Source organism: Lactuca serriola, chromosome 1 (genome assembly GCF_051521515.1).
Source record: "Lactuca serriola cultivar US96UC23 chromosome 1, Lser_US96UC23_V15, whole genome shotgun sequence".
Classification (NCBI taxonomy): Eukaryota; Viridiplantae; Streptophyta; class Magnoliopsida; order Asterales; family Asteraceae; genus Lactuca; species Lactuca serriola.
In genome coordinates this window covers 20,471,813-20,493,373 of record NC_136408.1, presented here as the reverse complement: position 1 = coordinate 20,493,373, position 21,561 = coordinate 20,471,813, and the positions used below count along the sequence as shown (strand labels likewise).

Here is a 21,561-nt window from a genome sequence, read left to right as displayed (position 1 = left end):
CCAAATTAATTCCAATTAATTCTATGACTTATATTAATCAAATAACAATATTATTAATCTTTATATTATTCCCATAATATATTAATAATATTTACTCTTTCTTAATAAATCATCCTATCAAGTTGCTATGGTGAAGGCAACCCAAAAGGACCATGCACAACCGGGTCAAATACTTGCCTAATAGAGTTGCAGCCTTAGACACTATTCCAACAGTCTCCCACTTGGATAAGTCTAGTAACTATATGTGCAAGTACAATTCGATTTGCAATCGTAGCTCTCAAAGACGCTGTCAAACTCTGATCTAATCAATCTTGTCCTTTAGATAAGGGATCGTACAGTCCTCTGTTAGATATCATGCTGACAATCCTATGGAATGGTTAGTCAAGCATTTAGGTTTCTCGATCTCTGATTTATTCGATATAGAACTTAATCGAACACATCAATTTAGTTCTGACCGGGCCCGACACATAAGTCAAATCAAATCATCGAGCGGCCGAGATATCGCTTTTACCTTCTTAGATAAAAGTTACAGATAAACTTCGACTTATATGCATTTACTTATTCATTAACCAACTATACACAACAATTAGTTTTATAACACCGAGTTACTGATGCGTTTTCGCATCATCAATGTACAATCAATTAACAAATAACAAACCATATATCTAGGTTTTAAGACTATATGATATTATCGTCTTGCGATCACCCTTTTTATATCTTATTCCATAAGGTGATTCCAGCAAGTGCGGGTTTGTTCCAATGCTCAAAACTAGTTCATAAGCACTCATGAACATTGCAGCAACCCTTTGCTATGTCTAACACCATTTAGACAATCTACACACCAATTCATGACAATCTTCATTCATATCTACTTCCAACATATGAATGATTGTGGACAATTTGAATAATTCGATTATTCCTAATAAACTCAATTATTCTGGAAGTCAAAACATGCAAAGTGAAACAATAGTTAAACAATTAACATAAGACAGTAACATTACTCATAAATAAAACTCCTTTATTTAATCATCAAATGTTAATTACATTTATCTATTACACGTTTCTAATACTATCTAATCTATACTAATATCATCCTTCAGCCCAATACTCCTAGCATGCTGCAAGTGCTTAACCCTACTTAGTCCCTTTGTAAGCGGATCTGCTGGGTTATCTTCTGATGATATCCTCTTCACTATGAGTTGTCCTTCTTCTACACGATGTCTGATGAAGTGATATTTTCTGTCGATATGTCGTAATCTACCATGATCCCTTGGTTCCTTGGTCAAGGCAACTGCTCCTTCGTTATCACAGAAAATCTCCATAGGCTCCTTTATGGCAGGTACAACTCCAAGATCACCGATGAAGTTCTTCAGCCATATTGCCTCCTTTGACGCTTCGCTCGCTGCAATGTACTCTGATTCGCACGTTAAATCAGCTACGGTTTCCTGCTTGGAACTCTTCCATGTCATTGCTCCTCCATTTAGGGTAAAGACCCAGCCCGAATGGTAACGGTAGTTGTCCCTGTCGGTCTGAAAACTGGTGTCACTATACCCTCGCACCTTCAAGTCATCACTCCCTCCGAGGACTAAGAACCATTCCTTCGTCCTCCGAAGGTACTTAAGGATATTCTTCACCGCAATCCAATGTGCTCTGCCAGGATTCCCTTGATATCTGCTAACCATGCTCAAAGCGAAGGCTACATCAGGGAGAGTACAAGTCATAGCGTACATGATTGAGCCAACTGCGGAAGCGTATAGTACTCGGCTAATTTCTGCTATCTCAGCTTCGGTACTCGAACTTTGAGTCTTACTCAACTTGGCATTACTTTGTATCGGTAATTCTCCCTTCTTCGAGTTCTCCATAATAAAACGTTTTAGTACCTTCTCTAAGTAAGTATTCTGACTAAGTCCAACTAGTCTCTTACTTCTTTCTCTTACTATCCTTATTCCCAAAATGTAAGAAGCCTCTCCGAGGTCCTTCATAGCGAAGCACTTCCCGAGCCAGGACTTAACCTCCTGCAGAGTCGGGATGTCGTTTCCTATGAGTAATATGGCATCGACATATAGAACGAGGAAGCTTACTATACTCCCACTGGCTTTGACATATACACATGACTCATCATCGCGTCGTACAAATCCAAACTCTTTGACTTTCTCATCGAAGTAAAGATTCCATCTGCGAGACACTTGCTTAAGTCCATAAATGGACTTCTCAAGCTTACACACTCTATTCGGATGCTTCGGATCCACAAACCCCTCTGGCTGAGCCATGTAAACATCCTCAGCCAACTTTCTGTTAAGGAAAGCGATCTTGACATCCATTTGCCAAATCTCATAATCATGAAATGCGGCAATAGCTAGCATCACTCTAATAGATTTTATCTTTGCAATTGGTGAGAAGGTCTCATCATAGTCAACTCCGGGAGTTTGAGTAAAGCCCTTCGCAACCAATCGCGCTTTATATGTGTGTACATTTCCATCCACGTCGGTCTTCTTCTTGAAGATCCATTTGCACCCAACGGTCTTACGTCCGGGCACATAATCAACCAAATTCCATACTTGGTTATCATACATGGATTGGATCTCGCTATCCATTGCCTCTTTCCATTTTGCAGACTCCGGGCCTGCCATGGCTTCCTTATAGCTATTAGGTTCATCAAGGTTTATTAGTGTACCATCACTAATATACGTGTCCCCTTCGGTAGTAATATGAAAACTATAAAACTGGGGATGAACTCTAACTCTATCGGAACGTCTAAGAGGTAAGGACTCGTCAATCAGTTCAACCGGAGTTTCCTCCTCGGGTTGAGCGCCAGCGGTAGAGGTTCCTTCATCTATCGACTCTTGAATCTCTTCAAGCTCGATTTGCCTCCCACTGTCTCCTTGGCCTATGAGTTCTCGCTCTCGGAAAACTCCTCTCCTCGCAACAAAGACAACATTGTCCTTCGGTCTATAGAAGAGATATCCAAAGGATGTCTGTGGGTAGCCTATGAAAATACATCGCTCCCTTCGAGGTTCAAGCTTGTCGTGAGTATCTCATCTTACGAAAGCCTCGCAACCCCAAACCTTGATATGTGCCAACGAGGGAGCTTTCCCTGTCCACATCTCGTGAGGTGTTTTGGCAACCTTCTTAGTAGGGACTCGATTAAGGATATGGGCGGCAGTCTATAAGGCATACCCCCAAAAAGAGATAGGTAGTGAAGCACGACTCATCATAGAGTGAACCATATCCAATAAGGTTCGATTACGCCTTTCTGCCACACCATTCAACTGCGGTGTCCTAGGAGGCGTCAATTGCGAAACTATTCCACACTCCTTGAGATAATCGTGGAATTCAAGACTTAGGTACTCTCCTCCTCGATCAGATCGAAGCATCTTGATTTTCCTGCCCAATTGATTCTCCACTTCATTCTTGAATTCTTTGAACTTTTCAAAAGTTTCTGACTTTTGCTTGATTAAATAGATATACCCATATCTACTATAATCATCGGTAAAAGTCACGTAGAAGCGGTTCCCATCCTTCGTGGTTAATCTAAATGGTCCACATACATCGGTATGTATTAAGTCCAATAGACCCTCACCCCTTTCACACGTACTCGTGAAGGGTGATTTAGTCATCTTTCCAAGTAAACAAGATTCGCACGTGTCATCTTCCCTAAGGTCGAATGACTCCAACACTCCATCCTTTTGGAGTTGGCCTATGCGTTTCTTGTTGACATGTCCAAGACGACAATGCCACAAGGATGCTTTATCCATACTAGTGGAAGAATCAATGTTCAAAACATCATTTCCTAAGTTATCAACAATCATAACAGTTTCATAAATTCCATTACATGGTATAGCTTCAAAGTAAAAGACACCATTTAGATAAGCTAAAATAGAACCATTCTCATTATTAAAAGAAAATCTAAAACCTTGTCTATATAAACCATGAAATGAAATGATGTTTCTAGCCATTTCTGGTGAATAGCAACAATTGTTCAAATCTAAACATAAATTATTCCTAAGCACTAAAGAATACACTCCAATCTTGGTCACAGGTGACGATCTTCTGTTCCCCATGATTAGATTGATCCTTCCTTGCTCCACATCCCTACTTCTTCTTAGTCCCTGCACATTAGAACAAATGTGATAACCACAACCGGTATCAAGAACCCAAGAAATAACATGATTAGAATCATTAGATTTAATTGTGTATATACCTGCGAAAGCTGGCTTGATCTTTCCTTCCTTGATGGCTTGCAGGTACTCTGGGCAGCTTCTCTTCCAATGTCCTATCTTGTGGCAGTGGTGGCACTCTGCCTCCTTAGGGTTAGGACAGGGCTTAGCGGGATCAACTTTGGTCCCACTAGAAGAGGCACCATCTCGGGCTTTAACCTTGCGATAGTTCTTAGACGAAGCCTTCCTCTTCTTTCCCTTTCCTTGACCAATAGCCAAGATAGGAGCAGCAGGTGGATTGGGAATTGGTGCAACAGACTTGTCTTTGAAGTTGCTCTCAGCGACCCTCAATAGACCTTGGAGTTTGCTTAGGGTGACCTCTTATTTGTTCATGTGGTAGGTCATCCTAAATTGATTGTACATCGGAGGCAACGAGTGAAGCACCATGTCGATCGCCAAGCCTTCCCCAAAGTCAACATTTAACTTACGAAGGCGGTCGACATACCTTTGCATCTTTTGCAGGTGCACGGTAAGAGATTATCCATGACCCATCTTAGCGGAAATCATGTTAGTGAAAATCTCATAACGCTCTTGTCTCGCGTTTTGGTGGTATCTCTCCAATAAGTCTTGATGCATCTCGTATGGGTACATGTCCTCATAGGACTTTTGGAATTCGGAGTTCATGGTGGCTATCATGATGCAATGTACCTTCGTTGCATCTTGCTCATGAGTTTCAAAAGCGGTAATTTCAGCCGGAGTAGCAATTTCAGGGTTGATCTTCTCGAGCTTCTCATCGAGGACATACTCGCTATCCTCATAGCGAGCAATGGTGCGAATGTATCTTATCCATTCGCTAAAGTTCGTTCCATCGAAGGTGACCTTTTGGCAAAGGCATATCAACGTGAAAGAACTAGCAACAGCGTTGTTAGCGTTCGACATCTACAAATAGAAAGGACAAAGATAGATTAGAATAAGAATCCCTAATTATCACCCAATAAGAAAAATTAGGGCTAGGATCCAACAATAACATTTACATACTAGAAAAGGGATGCCGTAATCTAACATGCAAATAAATTGAAGGTAAGTGAATGACGATTCACTAATTCTCCACCACAAAACCTAACTATTAGTCCTAAATGTTTTGAGAATTCCTAGGTTCGGATGAGATTCATTGAAACCATTCAATGGCATGTTTAAATCTCGATATGCCCCTCTTGCTTGTGACTGGGATACCGAGGATCACAAAGCGGGTGTGAATTACCATGCAAATTCACATGGTGCCTTCATTGTAACGATCACCTATTCGATGTGCCGGTAAACCACACACGCTCCATCGAACTATGATAAACAATGAATCACCCTTTGCCACCTTTGCTTGGAACCAATTAGTGTGCCGGTAAACCACACACGCTCCATTAACTTCTTAGCAAGGGTGCAATGTGTAATTTCATGGGATTGCATGAATTCACTTTTCCTAAAGTAACTAAGATTGGGAAATTTAAAGAATGTGTAGTTACTTTGTATTACTTATTATACTTTTAATGAGAGGATGAGGTTGCCCTATCCTACCCGTTCGGCTAACGACCCTCCACCAATCAAGCAAGCGGTGGGTGTGAGTGTACACCCATTAAGCGCCATTTTATAGGCCGCAACCTTATACCCACCTTATAGATCGGCTTTGTGAATGAGGCCTACTAACGGTAAGACTAGCATTTTAGTTATACATATATATATATATATATATATATATATATATGTATATATATATATATATATATATTATTCTTGTAATATTATATTAGTATAGGGTTGTATTTTAAACCTTTTAAAATCTAGGGTTTGAAATTTAAATTGTCTAAATTAAAACTTTTAATCACAAAATATAAATTTCAAAACTTGAGGACAAGTTTTAAACATTTAAAACATGGAGGATCAAATAACAAATAATTTCAATTAACAATTAATTTCCTAATTATCTATATTTGATTTATTCAAGATTTCTTTCAAGATAATTACCAAAATAATCAAAATAATTAATTAATTATCATATAAGGAAATTAAATATTTTATTAGTTGATAAATATCTTTAATTAGATCAAGATTATAGTCATATATATCAAAAAATCGGATTAGGGTTGATCTAATATGATTAAGGTAAGTTTCCATAAGATAATCATGAAGAAATTCCGAATCTGGCCATTCCTGACGCTTGGACTCGCCGAGTGCACAAAGGGACTCGCCGAGTCAAGCCAACTCGCCGAGTCCACTTTGGAACTCGCCGAGTCCATGACTCAGAAACACAAAAAACGAATTTGGCAGTTTAGTTTCAGACAATTAAGCAACAATTTAATGAAAACCAAGCTAGGCTCTGATACCACTGATGGGTTTTAGCCATAAGAACTTTCCTATGTGCGCATGCAAAACCCTAATGCTTGGATCTAGGCTTTCTAATTAAACATGCTTTGAATCCAAGAATTCTAATGACTATTTAGGAATAAGAACAATGATAAAACAGATCTAGAATCATACCTTTGAATTCCTTGTTGATCTTGTTGTCTTGGAGCTTCTAGAGTCACAATTGTCACTCCTCTAATGGCTTACAAACACCAAATAGCAAGGATGATGATTTGGGAGAGAGGAGAGGGGTGGAAATCGGCCAGGGTTTCTATGCTTTTGATGAAGTGTCGATTTCCCTTAGCCATAGGGTCTATTTATACTTGTAGACTCCTTAAGGGTTACAACCTAAACCCTAATTGGATAATCTTCTCTCAAGGCTATCCAAATCCATTCCTTAGATAACTCTTGGACGATTTGAGCTATCCTTTAGCTTCTAGAATCCGTCCAATCCATATCTATATGGATTTACAGTCTAAAGTTTAACTATCAAACAATTGACAATTTATACCCTCTTATTTAATTAATCTCTTTAAGTCACCAAATTAATTCCAATTAATTCTATGACTTATATTAATCAAATAACAATATTATTAATCTTTATATTATTCCCATAATATATTAATAATATTTACTCTTTCTTAATAAATCATCCTATCAAGTTGCTATGGTGAAGGCAACCCAAAAGGACCATGCACAACCGGGTCAAATACTTGCCTAATATAGCTGCAGCCTTAGACACTATTCCAACAAGAACATCCTGCTTGCTCACGAAATCATGGATTTCATATCGTAATCCTTCCATGAATAACTGAATTTTCTTGGCTTCAGTTGGAATATACTTTGTAACAAACAATGCCTTTTGATTGAACTGAGTTTCATACTCATTAACGGTTATTCCTCCCTGTTCAAGCTCGAGGAATTCTTTTTCCAATCTCCTCCTCGTGTCTAGAGGACAATACTTCCCTAGCAAACGAGTTTTGAACATTTCCCATGATAAATTCTCTTGGTCATACCCGTTAAGAGCTTCATATGTTGCCTCCCACCAGACCAAGGCTTCTCTGACGAGCATAGAAGAAGCATAATTAGCCTTGTCTTCATTATCCACATGAAAGATACAAAATACTTTTCTATGTTCTGAATCCAAGTTAGAACAACTATGGGATTAAGGACACCAGAAAACTCTGTAGCACCACTACTCTTGAAATTTTTTAATGAGGGACATTTTGCCTCCCTTTTTGAAGATTCTCCGATGGCTTTTCCTTTGCCTTTATCACCATTCTTTTTGTGTTCCTTGAAAGTTTTCCGAATAATACCAGTAAGTTTACCCAATAGTCGCTCCTCACGAGGGGATACTGGAGTATTTACTTCCTCGGGACGAGGATCTCTACCCACTTCTGGTGTATGGCTACCTTCCTGTTCAGCAATTCTTCTGCAAATTTGGAGCAACATAGTATTTTAGAATATTAGGATTTATTATTACCTAATACTTTTACTTAAATATTTCCTATGGTTTGTATCCATATACTTACAATGAATCTGTTCATATATTGAACTTTCGACGGTTTAAGTCTATATACCAATCCGTGGTATTTAGTTCACTTAAACTACCGCTCTAATACCATGATTGAAAGACCCAAACTTTCATACTAAAGACAATATTATCACTCCAAATTACACCAAAACATGCTACATGTATATTTATAAAATAATATTTTACATTGATAGTTTAATTACATAGACTGGATACAAACCGACTATTAAGATTTTTACAAAGTTTTATATATTACATACTTTCCCAGGAATACAATACAAAAGCTATAATATTATCTATTCTACATCTTCTACCAATATATGACTATATTAGATCCTTATCACCTGCAATAGTTTAAACGTTGAGAGGGATAAGCGGGTGACGCTTAGTGAGTTCAATAACACTTACAATATAACGCTATTTCATATACATATCAATATGACAGAAGCAAAGACGGACAAAGAACAACAAAGGCATGTGTGTATCATATAACAAACTTTCCATATCAACCAACAATCAGTTTTAGCTTTGATATACATCAATAAAGCTTCATCCTAAATGGCACAGAAAATACAATTTCAGATTATCAATTTTGCTAAAATATACAGGCTTTCAGCCCTACATAGCCCTATGTCAATACCAAAAGTTATACGAGTCATGCTCTACATGACCAAAGACGCAAAGCCAATACCAGAAAATTATACGAGTCATGCTCTATATGGCCAAAGGCATAAATCCGATATAACACAGGAAAGTACATTGAATATATAACACATAACATACAATTGTGCCTATATTGAACTCACCATGAAGTAACTACAGGAATAAATGATAATTTTGTCAGCACTTCGACTCTAAATATGACTTTTTGTGATGAAACCGGGAATTTTAGTTGAAAACCAGCCTTACACGGGTAGAGTTTCGACTCGATAATATAATTTTCTCAGGAACTTCAGAGCGTTGGGACTTGCTTCGGGTGTCGAGAATGATATCGGAACTTTAGGGGCTAATAGGGTAAATTTAGAAAAAGTGGAGGGGGTAAATGTGTGAAATTTGTAACCTAAACACGGCTGCCTTCGCATCCCTTTTATAGGGTCCGAAGCTGCTGACTACGCTAGGCGTAGTCCTCGGTACGCTGGGCGTATTGCGAGGCGGCTCTGTACGCTGAGCGTACCCCTCGTACGCGAGGCGTCCTTACGAGGTGTCACCAAATCGGAACTCGGGCTCGGACGTGGATGCCTTATCCGATACCTGTGCCCCATGCGAAGAGAGAATAACGTAGCCGACTTCCAACCCTGCATGTGCGAAGTACGCTAGGCGTACGAAGCGAAGTACGCTGGGCATACCATTCGGATAATCCTCTAATAATGTGAACGTTTTGAAAACTATGTTGAGAAAGGTTCTAATTTTAAAAATAATGGTTTGGAATTAATGGGTTTTGTAAATACTTCTATAGAAAAAGGGTTGTTTTGAAAAGTTTAAATTTTATGGATGTTACACACCACGACCGTGACTAGAATTCCACTGTTTTCGATTGCCCGAATAGTGATCAGAGGGTTGATTTTGATTTCCTTGAGCGGTTCCAATAGGATTTTGGGAAGATCGATCCATCAAAGGAGGTGCAGCGAGGACTGTTTGGGCTTGGCTTTGTCGGGCGGTTTGTCGATGTTGCTCCAAATGTAGTATACTGTGGGCTGTTTCCCATGATGGAGAACTTTGATAGATGTACGCACCACCGACATCAAATTCAGGTGGCAATCCACGAACCATTTGCAAGACCAGTCTAGATTCAGTGACTGGGTTCTCGACATCTCGAAGCTGATCAACAAGGTCTTTAAGTTTTTTATAGTAAGATTCCATTGATGAACATGCTCCCAATGTAATATTGGAGAATTCCTGTTCAAGGGCTGCTGCACGTGATCCTTTGTTGTTGAGAAAATTTGTTTTCAGTTTATTTCAAGCAGCCTGGGTAGTGGTATCATTCTCCAATATACGGACCATTAATTCATCATATAACGTGATGTAGATCCACTGAAGAACCAGTGCATTGATTTCCATCCGTTGGAGATAACCGGGATCAGTTTCAACTGGTGCAGGAGTCTTGTCAATGTGATCGAGAACGTTGTAAGCCTTGGCGTGAAGACGAAACAACTTTGTCCAAGACGAGTAGGTAACTTTTGAGCCATCTCAGATCTTCGTTTGGATGTTTGTGACAGTGTAGGCAGGGTGTAAGGTCGTGGCCTTCACCTCACCTGAACCAGAATTGTCTTTCGTCATGGAAGGAAAGAAGGTTGAATCAAAACCGTAGCTTTGATCACAGAGATAGAGATTTAGGCTGTTAGGGTTTAGGCGGGCTCCGATACCATAACATAGATTATGGCGTAAGTGATTTTTCTGTATATTGCATTGAATAAAATACCCCCTATATGGGGAGAGATACAATTGATACATCCTTCTAATGAGGAGATAAAATATGGAAGGATACATATAAATCATAACTAAAATACACTTCCTAAAATACAAAAGAGTCCACTAATACCTGAGAGTGTTATTATCTAAAATACATCGCTAAGTATATGTGAAATGATGAGATTGTCCTTTTTTTTTTGTCGTTTTATTACTTTGTTTATTTTTTTTATCAGTATTACATGGAATAAAACCATAATGTAATCTAAGAGAAATCAGAAAGGGTAGTAAGTCTAAGTCATTTGAGCAAAATATGACCTTTAAATGGTTGAGGAGTAGAAGTTTACTAAGGAGTGCCTAGTTGAGGACATCGGTAATTGTAAGTAATCGTTGGAGAAGGTGAGAGTAAAACGCGATTTTCAAAAGTCCAATCCCAAAACAAGATCCGTTTATAACTCTAATGAATTATCTTGTATTTTTAAATCTACAAAACCATCACATTATTATTCTACTTATTTAAAAATGTGTATTCTTCTACTTCTAGAGAAAATGATAGTAAATTTAATAGTAACTGTAAATTTTTACAATTAAAGCTATAACTTATAAGCAATTTTTGAGGTTGTCTTACGTAAAAGTACATCGTTAAAGATTGTATCAGCTTAAAGTCGTATCAAGAAGGAGCTCAAAAAGTATTTTATTAATTAAATATTTATTTTAATATAAACATAAGTCTATGATCTGCTTCTCCTACTAAACTTGTAATTTCGGTAATAGATAAACTCTAAACAAAAAACGTTATGTGCAAACTTTCACGTGGGTATCTTAAATTTTGTTCGACCTTAAAAGTTATTTATTTCAGAAAAAAGCATATTAAATTTTAAATTAAAAAACACAAATTAAGATTCTGTCATTAACTTAATTATCACATTTATGAACCTGTTGACTTGTTACCACATTTCGCGAACTTGTAAATTTGTGATCTAAGAAAATTATTTTTTTAACACTTATAGTTTTATAAAATAAAATCATGATAAATGAAAATATATTTGCCACTTGTCATCCTTTTATGTATTATGTCTCATGTTATTTTGTGATAAATTTAGATTTAGATTAAATTATATACATATATGTCATTTTGTGGTTTTTTCCATTTTATTAAATTTTATAAAATACTTAAACGTAATAATAAATGTATATTCAATTCATTAATGTAACTTTCCTGATAATTTTTAAATTTGTAAATTAAATCCAATTATTTTAATCGTTTATTTATTTAAATTATTAGTTTAAATATAAAAGATAAATAAGCACTTCAATTTTAATAATTAATATTTTACTTTTTTTTCTTATAAATTTAAATTATATAAATTGTTAGATTTTCATGTTTGTTTATTTTTTAAAAAAAACTCATATAATAAATGAGTGCCATATAGATTACAAAATACAATACTATCAACTTATATTGGAAAATCTTCAGAAAAGTCCCAATATTTACAAAAAAGTTATACTTTAGTCTTAAGATTTTTTTTTGAACGAAAAAGTTTTGAAAACCGGCAAAAATTTGCAGTTTGACCCTTTTTGACCGGTTGAAACCGGTACCAAATTAATTTGGGACTATTTCGTAAACTAATCCAAAATATTGGAACTTTTCTGTAAACAAAAAATATTGAGACTTTTTTGTAAACAAAAATATTAGGACTTTTCTACAAACAGAACCCTTATTATTATTATTATTATTATTATTATTATTATTATTATTATTATTATTATTAAAAATATAAATAAGATTACTATTTTTTGAACTTGTTATTATTAATATTGTTACTAATACATATAAATGCATTAAATAAAAAAATAATATTAATGACATTGTTTAAGGGTGGATGTGGAGGAGATGGTGATGCTTTTAGTATTGAAATCGTGAATGTCTACTTGTATATTTTTACTTTGTATATGGTCATTTCATATTTGTTATTATTGTTTTCAATTCAGAATATTAATACTTAACAATTTGAAAAAAGTTGCATATTAATAGTTTAAGGTAGTAGAGTTTCTCACGTTGTATATAAAATTGTTTAAGGTTGAAGAATTACTTTCCAAATCCAACAAATCCACTACAAACATCTGCATATGTAACCCATATCAAAATTCAAAAGTATTAATTACAATATTTTGTTTAATAAAAAGTAACAGGAATAATTCAAAAGTATTAATCAAAATTCAAAAGTATTAATCCAAAAAACATGTCCTATTACTTTTTATTAAACAAGATATTGTAATTAATATTTTTGAATTTTGATATGAGCGACCTATGTAGATGTTTGTAGTGGATCTGTTGGATTTGGAAAATAATCATTCTACTTTAATCATTTTTATATACAAAGTGATAAATCTTCTAACTTAAACTATTTATAAACAATTTTACAAATACGCAACTTTCTTTTAAATTGTTAAGTATTATTATTCTGAATTGAAAACAATAACAACAAATGTGAAATGACCATATACAAAGTAAAAATATACAAGCAAACATTCATGATTTCAATGTTAAAAGCATCAACATCTCCTCCACCTCCACCCTTAAACAATGTCATTAATATTATTTTTTTCATTTAAATACATTTATATGTATTAGTAACAATATTAATAATAACATGTTCAAAAAAAATACTTATTTATATTTTTAATAATAATAATAATAATAATAATAATAATAATAATAATAATAATAAGAGTTTTGTTTGTAAAAAAGTCATAATATTTTTGTTTACAGAAAAGTCCTAATATTTTTTGTTTACAGAAAAGTCCCAATATTTCGGATTAGTTTACGAAATAGTCCCAAATTAATTTGGTACCGGTTTCAACCGGTCAAAAAGGGTCAAACCGCAAATTTTTGCCGGTTTTCGGGACTTTTTCGTTCAAAAAAGAAAATCTTCAGACTAAAATGTAACTTTTCCATAAATATTAGGACTTTTCTGAAGATTTCCCAACTTATATTATAAGAATCCCCTAACTTAAAGATCATATGTTATATCATGCCAATTGCATATAAATTAATTGATGTATTTAAAATGTTCACTTCAAAATCAAAATATAAATATAAAACATAAAGATTTTTAAGGCTACTAAAACATTTTTCCATAAATACAAATTACGCTTGTATATTCTTTCCCCTATTTATAACTTCACATTTCTTTTAATAGTACAAAAATATCATAAATGAAATCTATTTTTGCACCTACTATGGAAGAGGATGAGTTATATTCACCGATAGTATTCAATATCTCTTTCAAAAATAGAAATCCACCATATGTTTTTGGCTGGTTGCCTGCCACCTTCCCCCACCCTGCACACCGTCATCAATAAACAGTGTGTCAAAGAGTGAGATTACAGCAACACAACCTTGGAGTCAGCGACAATGTTCCAAGAATCACTCTGATCAATTTACATTTACATTTACATGTTTCCACTCCATTACAAGTGTATTCTTCTCTGTCATCTCCACCGCTTCCGCCACCCTTCATTCAAATAAACCGCCATCTCCGCCATATGTTTTAGACACACACACACACACACCAAAAGCTTCGACAACAATGGAGGCCATCTCTGTTTACAAGCTTTTAACTTTCTTCCTAATCTTTACACACCTGCATCTGGTTAAGAGTACAGTGACATATGATCAGAAATCTTTAATCATCAATGGCCAAAGGAGAATCCTCATTTCTGGCTCCATACATTACCCCAGAAGCACCCCTGAAGTAATTCTTTTTATACTCTTTTTTGCTTATAATCTGAATATTCTTTGTAATTTGTGTTCGTGTTCTTGATGTGTTGTGCTGCAGATGTGGGAAGATCTTGTAATTAAAGCGAAAAATGGGGGATTAGATGTCATTGATACTTATGTGTTTTGGAATGTTCATGAGCCTTCCCCTGGTATTGTAAGTTCTGTAAACAGAGGTTTTTTCTCAATTAAAGCGTCTGTTGTTCATTTCAAATTTTGCTGAAAGTTTTCTTCTTTTTTCAGTATGATTTCAGTGGAAGATATGATCTTGTGAGGTTTATAAAAACAGTAGCAAGAAATGGACTTTATGTGAATTTACGCATTGGACCTTATGTTTGTGCTGAATGGAATTTCGGGTACTTTAAATTTTCTCAAGATCCACCTTTAGTGGTGTTTTATTTTCTAGCACCTTTTGTTTTTAGAGTTTCTTGATGTTTGACTTTTCAAGTTTGAAGCTTTTGTTGACTTTCTGTGTAGGGGTTTTCCTGTATGGTTAAAATATGTTCCGGGTATCAGCTTCAGAACAGACAATGAACCATTTAAGGTTTTATTTTTTCTCATTCAGAGTTTTCATGGAGGAATATTGTTGAATGGCAAATATAACCCTGACTTTGTGGCTTATTTACTTGATGTTAATAGGCAGCTATGCAAGGATTCACACAGAAAATAGTTGGGATGCTGAAGGCTGAAAACCTGTTTGAATCACAGGGAGGTCCAATCATCCTCTCACAGGTTCTAAGTGGTTTTATTTACCTTTCCTTTATAACAATTAGGGATAAATGCAAGAAACATCAACATAAATTTTCATTTATTTATTTATTATAGCATCATACTTTAATTTCTTTCTATTACAACATTCCATTATCAAAAAAATTTCCTATCATGACACTGTACTTTGAAATATCTTCCAATAATGACATCTCTATAGTTAGTTAGCTTTTTAAAGTAAAGTGTGTAGCAGTAACAGTAACAGTAACAGTAAGAAATGAAAGAAGGATGTTATAACAAAAGAATAAACTGAATTACGTTTATTTCTTGTATCTAGCCCTAACATTGATCTATCATTGTTATAAAAAAAAAAAAAAACAAAAAACATGTCATTTTGGTTTATAGTGTTTCATTATTAACTTTAACTAGATTGAAAACGAGTATGGTGCACAAGGGAAGTCAATTGGAGCAGCCGGAAAAGCATACATAAATTGGGCTGCAAAAATGGCAGTTGAACTAAACACTGGAGTCCCATGGTCCATGTGCAAGGAAGATGATGCACCCGATCCTGTGGTCAGTATTCGCGACATTTTTTCTTATTTTACTTTTATAAAGACTTCCTTCATAGTATACACATGAATGCAACGGATTCAATTGTGAGACTTTACGTATGAATGCATGACAGATAAACACATGTAACGGATTCTATTGCGACACTTTTACTCCTAATAAACCTTACAAGCCCGCAATATGGACGGAAGCTTGGAGTGGCTGGTAAATTGTTATTTATTCTTGGATTAAATACAAGAAATAGCTATGTACCTTCATTCATTTGTTTTTATAGCATCCTACTTTCATTTCTTACTATTACAACATTGTACTTCAAAAAATATATATTCATCAAAGCAATGTCATTCAAATAAAAAAGAATTTTCTCTGTCTATTGTCTATTGATTTTACGAAGAAAAAAAAAAATTAAAGGTACAATTCTGTAGTTGACTAATTGAGCATGATATTTTGTAAACTAAAAGACCTTAATAAGAAAAAAGACTTTGAAGGTACAATGCATTGCTGTAATAGAAAGAAATGAAAGTAGCATGCTGAAAAAAAGTTGTATAAAAGGAATTTACATTTAACCCTTTATTTTTTATACAACTTTAGGATTAAATTTGTTGTAAATATTATATAAATGGTTTTTTCTTTCATTGTTATTAAGGTTTACAGAATTTGGTGCACCGATTGAGCAGCGACCAGTACCTGATTTAGCATTTGCTGTGGCGCGTTTTGTACAGAAAGGTGGATCATTTTTCAATTATTACATGGTTAGTAATTTTCTGATAACAACATACATTTCTTTGAACATTTTCTTTCATTTTTTTATTGAATTTACTTTTTAAATTTGTGACAGTATCATGGTGGAACAAATTTTGGACGCACAAGTGGAGGACCTTTTATCACCACAAGCTATGACTATGATGCTCCCATCGACGAATATGGTGAGAAACATAAAAGGGTTAAATGCATAAAATAGCTACAAACTTTCATTGATTGTTTATTTTAATGCCTTAATGAGAAATAAATCAAAAGGACTCTATAATACGCATATAAATGAAGGTATGTTGCTATTCCATGTAGATCGATCTAACTTTGAATGATTTTTCAGGCTTAATCAGAGAACCTAAATACGGCCATTTGACCGAGCTTCACAGGGCCATTAAGCTTTGCGAACCGGCTTTTTTTTCTTCAGATGCTAAAAATATTTCTCTAGGACAGAGGCAAAATGTTAGTTTTTTTATAATCCATTTTACATTTATCTCAGATAGCTTGTTACACGTATATGTCATGAACCATTTTATTAATAATTGTTAAACTAATTAAGTTGTGTATATCCAGGCATATGTGTATGAAGGAAACGGAAATTGTGCAGCATTCCTCTCAAATTTTGAAATGGATTTTGCTGTTAGAGTTGTGTTCAGGAATCACCATTATAAATTGCCACCTTGGTCCATTAGTATTCTCCCCGATTGCAAAAATGTTGTGTTTAATACTGCAAAGGTAATAATTTTTGTTGGGAATAAAAAGAAAAAAAAGATTATATTTGAACTTATTTCGATAATATCTTGTTTTTCAAGATTGGAACTCAAACTTCACGGATGAAAATGGTGCGTACGGGTTCTAGCTTAGAGTCATGGGAGACTTACCATGAAGATATTTCTACATTGGCAAGTGGGCCCTCTTTGACTTCGGTTGGACTCATGGAACAAATAAATATCACTAGAGATTCAAGTGATTACTTATGGTACACGACTAGGTACGTATTTCAAACTTTTATCATTTTAGAATGCTTTTTTTATTTTTCTAAATGCAAGAAATAGCAATGAACTTTCATTTATTTGTGTAACTTCCATTTCTTATTTGTTACAAGCATTGTACTTTTAATCTTTTTCTTATTAAGCATTGTGATTTCAACTTTTTTTTAATTAGAATATCATAATCTGAAAAATCTATTGTATTTGGATGACATTGCTAGCATCGATACTAGATTATCAGAGACAGGTCCTCGTAAAGCCACTCTGACGGTTCAGTCTAGAGGCCACGGAGTTCACATTTTCGTGAACGGACGGCTTTCAGGTACTTCAATGCAACGTACTTTCATTTATTTTTGTAATATAGCATCCTACTTTTATTTCTTCCTATTACACCTTATTGTTTCCAATTATTTTCTTATTAAGGCGTTGTACTTTGAAAACCTACCAACTATAACTTTGTGTTTTCAATCGTTTTCTTGTTAGGACACTTTAGTCTATACTTTCAAATTTTACCAAATTTATAGCCATGAAAAGTGTTTGTATTTAGAAGACATTGCTTGAATTGGGTAGATTTTTTAAAGTACAATGTTGTAATTAACAAGAAGAAATGAAACTATGATGCTATAATAGTATAAGAAACAAATCAATAAAAGTACACTATAATTTCTTGCATTTAATTAACACTAAATTACATGTATATATATGTAGGGTCAGCGTATGGGTCCCGGGAGACCACTAGATTTACAGTTAGAGCACCCGTCGAACTCCGAGGCGGAACGAATATAATCTCACTGCTTAGCATTGCTGCAGGACTACCAGTAAGTTGTTATATGAGCACTATTATATTAAAAAATTTATAGAGAATGTCAATGATTTTTTAGTATTTATATAAAATTACCGACTCATCAAAAACTTCTCCAAGTATATGAAGAGTTTTGATTTACTTTGAAGTTGAAAGCTATCTCATTTGAACTAAATACTCAAACTGTATCTTCCCTTTGACACTTCATGATAGTTCGTTCAAATTGTTTCTTTTTGTTCAAGAATGTTGGAACACACTTTGAATCAAGGGATACAGGAATCCTAGGACCCGTTTCTCTCGATGGACTTGACCAAGGAACGATCGACTTATCAAGAGGGACTTGGACTTACAAGGTAAAGTGTTGTTTCCTTTTGACTTAATGAACTTAAGGGGGACATGACTTATTTCGGTAACATACATATGAGTGTTTTCATTTGACTAAATACAGAAAGAAAGACTTGAATTAGAATCTTAGGAAACGAGACTTTTCCAATACGTTCTAACATTTTACACCCTCACATTTTCCCATGTCATTTTCTAAACATCATTGACACAAGTCCATAAAACAGGTTGGGTTAAACGGGGAGACGATGAATTTGAATTCGCCAAATGGTGTCTCGTTTGTAGACTGGAGTCGAGTTTCATTAGTCAACCAACATCAGCAGCCATTGAAATGGTACAAGGTTTATTTTGATGCACCTGAAGGCAACGAGCCACTGGCTTTGGATATGAAGAGCATGATCAGAGGTCAAGTATGGATCAATGGTCAAAGCATTGGAAGATATTGGACCAAACATGCAAGTGGAAAGTGTGGCTCTTGCAAGTATACTGGAGCTTTCAGACCCGGAAAATGTCAAGTGGGCTGCAATGTACCAACCCAGCGATGGTAAATAACCATATAAGAAAAATGTGTCGCTAATCTGTCACTAGAGATACATTGAGTGACGAATTTCTAAGACTTCATCTGTTTTTGTCAGGTATCATGTACCTCGATCATGGTTAAAGCCAAGGCAAAATCTATTGGTGTTATTTGAAGAAGTTGGGGGGAATATATCGAAGATATCTCTGGTGAAAAGAACTCAAGTGAATGTTTGTTCTTCTACATTTGAGCACCACCCTGTCATCTCCAACTACCAAACTGAGAGCTCAGGTGAAACCACTATGCTTCATGACACAAAGGTCCGCCTGCAGTGTGGGCTTGGCCAATCCATTTCTTCAATCAAGTTTGCAAGCTTTGGGACTCCTTTTGGAAGTTGTGGAAGTTTTCAACAGGGCACGTGTCATGCACCCAACTCTCTTGAGCTCATAGAGAAGGTGAGATTTTATATTATATAAATGACCTTTCACAATTGAATCCGTAGCCAAATATCAGAATTTCTAGTAGTTCTTTTTGAACATTCTTTTGGTGCTTGAGACCTGAATGTTTTTTTAATATGTTATATTTTCTAATGCTTTGCTTTCTCAACAGTCATGTGTTGGCCAGGAGAGTTGTGAGGTGATGGCTTCAAACAATTATTTTGCGACGGATCCGTGTCCTAATGTCTTGAAGAGGTTATTGATTGAAGCTGTTTGTTCTATCTAACCGAACTATATAGGTTAGATTGACCATGGTGAGGGAACCAAGAAGTATTCAGCTAAAAGATCATGGTTCGTGAACATGAAGGAGTTGAGGTTAATGAGATACAACAACCTAGATGATAGGATTTCATTTAAGGATTTAGAAACTAAGTTTTGGTGAAGAAAGCAATAAGAAGAAATAATATTATGGAGATCGGACACCATGAATAAAGTGGTTTTGTGTAGACAAGTGATAAATGTGTACATGATATGCTATGCAAATGTAAAAATTATGGTGCCAGATGTTATATGAGGGAGATAAATATTTGATCTGATGAGATGGATTTACCCATTGTTAGAAATTCGGATTTTCATGCATTTTCTGTAAAACAATATTAACCCAGCCATGCGCTTTGCCCCTTGGACCATGCTACCAGGGACGTTGTCCCTGCTCCCGAACTCCCGTGGTTTAGGGCTTCGCCCCTAAATACCGGTGTACTTTCAAATCAGAATAAACTCAAACAAAGGTGCACTCTGCACCATCTTTGATTGTTCAAAATTTATTAAGATTATATTGGTCAACAAGTTTATCTCATTACACTTAAACAATATTCGTGATACAAATCACCAACATCCAAAACCGTATGGGAACACAAAAGGTAATGAGAGTGTAGTTTTATATTTTGTTATATAGTTGATTTTTGGTATAGATAGCGACCATTATGTTATTTTGATGAAATAAATAGATATAACAACCAAAGAATGAGTAGACATATGAACGGCGTTAACACCTAGTGTAACACTTATCACAAAATATCATGCGGAAGACCATCTCATTAATCTAAAACTAAACTTCATCAGCTGTTACCAACTAACCGGAAAACAGTTCAATACTTCATTGTCTAATCTATATCGAAAAATTGATCAACATCAATATGTGCGCATCATCAAGAATTCTGGAAAATGCCAAAAGTGTAATATAATATCTATTTTATGCAACCCAAATACTTCAACCTATTTCAAGGAGCCCACCAAGGCAAGGCCCAAGATAGTAATTCAGGCCCAACTCGTTTTCGTTAATAAACAGTAGAAAAAAAAGAGTCAAATTTGAAAGAGAAACACGTTTCCTTCTTTTTAGTTAGATTAGTTGCATTGCATGTTACCATTTCTCCTTAATGCCATGCATAAAACTAAGGCCTAGCTGCATATTTGATTCCAGAAATTGCATTTTTGAGATATATCCAGAAAATTGCTCCAATCTATATTTCTTTATAGTATGTTACCATTTAGAAAATTGCATTCTTGAGATATATTTGATTCCCCATTCTCGCAATGCCTCCACGAAAAGAAGTTCGGACCTTATAAGAAACCATCTCATCCATGTTGGAAAAGCTCGATCATATCCTTATGCCACCAACAATTCCTCGTTCTGGAACAGCAAGAACCATGACACCATCACCTCCCAACTCGCTAAACAAACAGAGATGACGGCCGACTACATCATCACCAATTGTAAGACACAACCCTCTAGATCACCCTAAAAAATCGACAAACCCATACTACCTCCTTCCCCGGCAACACACCAAGACCTCCACAGATGCTCCTTCTCACCTTCAATGAAACTAACCCACTGGATTGGATATTCCAATCCAATAACTATTGCACATTCTATGCCATTCGATCACAATAACGAGTCTCATTAGTTGTGTTCTCTTTCACCGATGATACAAGCACCTCGCAAATAACAACCTATTAGGATCATGGCAAGAATTCCAACATGCTTTGGAAATACGATTTAGGCCATCATCATTCGAAAATCACTAAGCCCACACTCTTTAAACTTCACCATAGAACGGTTGTAGCTGCTTACCGAACAAAGTTTGAGAAGATTGGTAACTGCATCATTGGCCTCT

At 35.3% G+C, this 21,561-nt stretch overlaps 1 protein-coding gene across 1 annotated transcript; it reads left to right on the top strand.

Annotated features, from left to right (window-relative positions):
* The first annotated feature begins 13,776 nt into the window (after positions 1–13,776).
* Positions 13,777–20,010, top strand: LOC145067829 (beta-galactosidase 3-like). The gene is made up of 18 exons (XM_079014888.1): positions 13,777–14,249; positions 14,334–14,429; positions 14,516–14,628; positions 14,750–14,816; positions 14,912–15,004; positions 15,410–15,553; positions 15,666–15,754; positions 16,197–16,302; positions 16,389–16,476; positions 16,644–16,762; positions 16,874–17,035; positions 17,113–17,291; positions 17,511–17,611; positions 17,998–18,107; positions 18,334–18,444; positions 18,661–18,977; positions 19,069–19,405; positions 19,560–20,010. The coding sequence occupies exons 1-18, from the start codon at positions 14,085–14,087 to the stop codon at positions 19,671–19,673; spliced, it is 2,511 nt and encodes an 836-aa protein (XP_078871014.1). The 5' UTR covers positions 13,777–14,084; the 3' UTR covers positions 19,674–20,010.
* Positions 20,011–21,561: the final 1,551 nt, after the last annotated feature.

What these genes read in the sequence shown, in the direction of transcription:
- LOC145067829 (XM_079014888.1), top strand. Translation starts at nt 14,085, where the DNA reads ATGGAGGCCATCTCTGTTTACAAGCTTTTAACTTTCTTCCTAATCTTT. An exon ending in ATGAGCCTTCCCCTGGTATT is followed by an intron (nt 14,430 to 14,515) that starts GTAAGTTCTGTA and finishes TTCTTTTTTCAG; the next exon opens with TATGATTTCAGTGGAAGATA. An exon ending in CAGACAATGAACCATTTAAG is followed by an intron (nt 14,817 to 14,911) that starts GTTTTATTTTTT and finishes TGATGTTAATAG; the next exon opens with GCAGCTATGCAAGGATTCAC.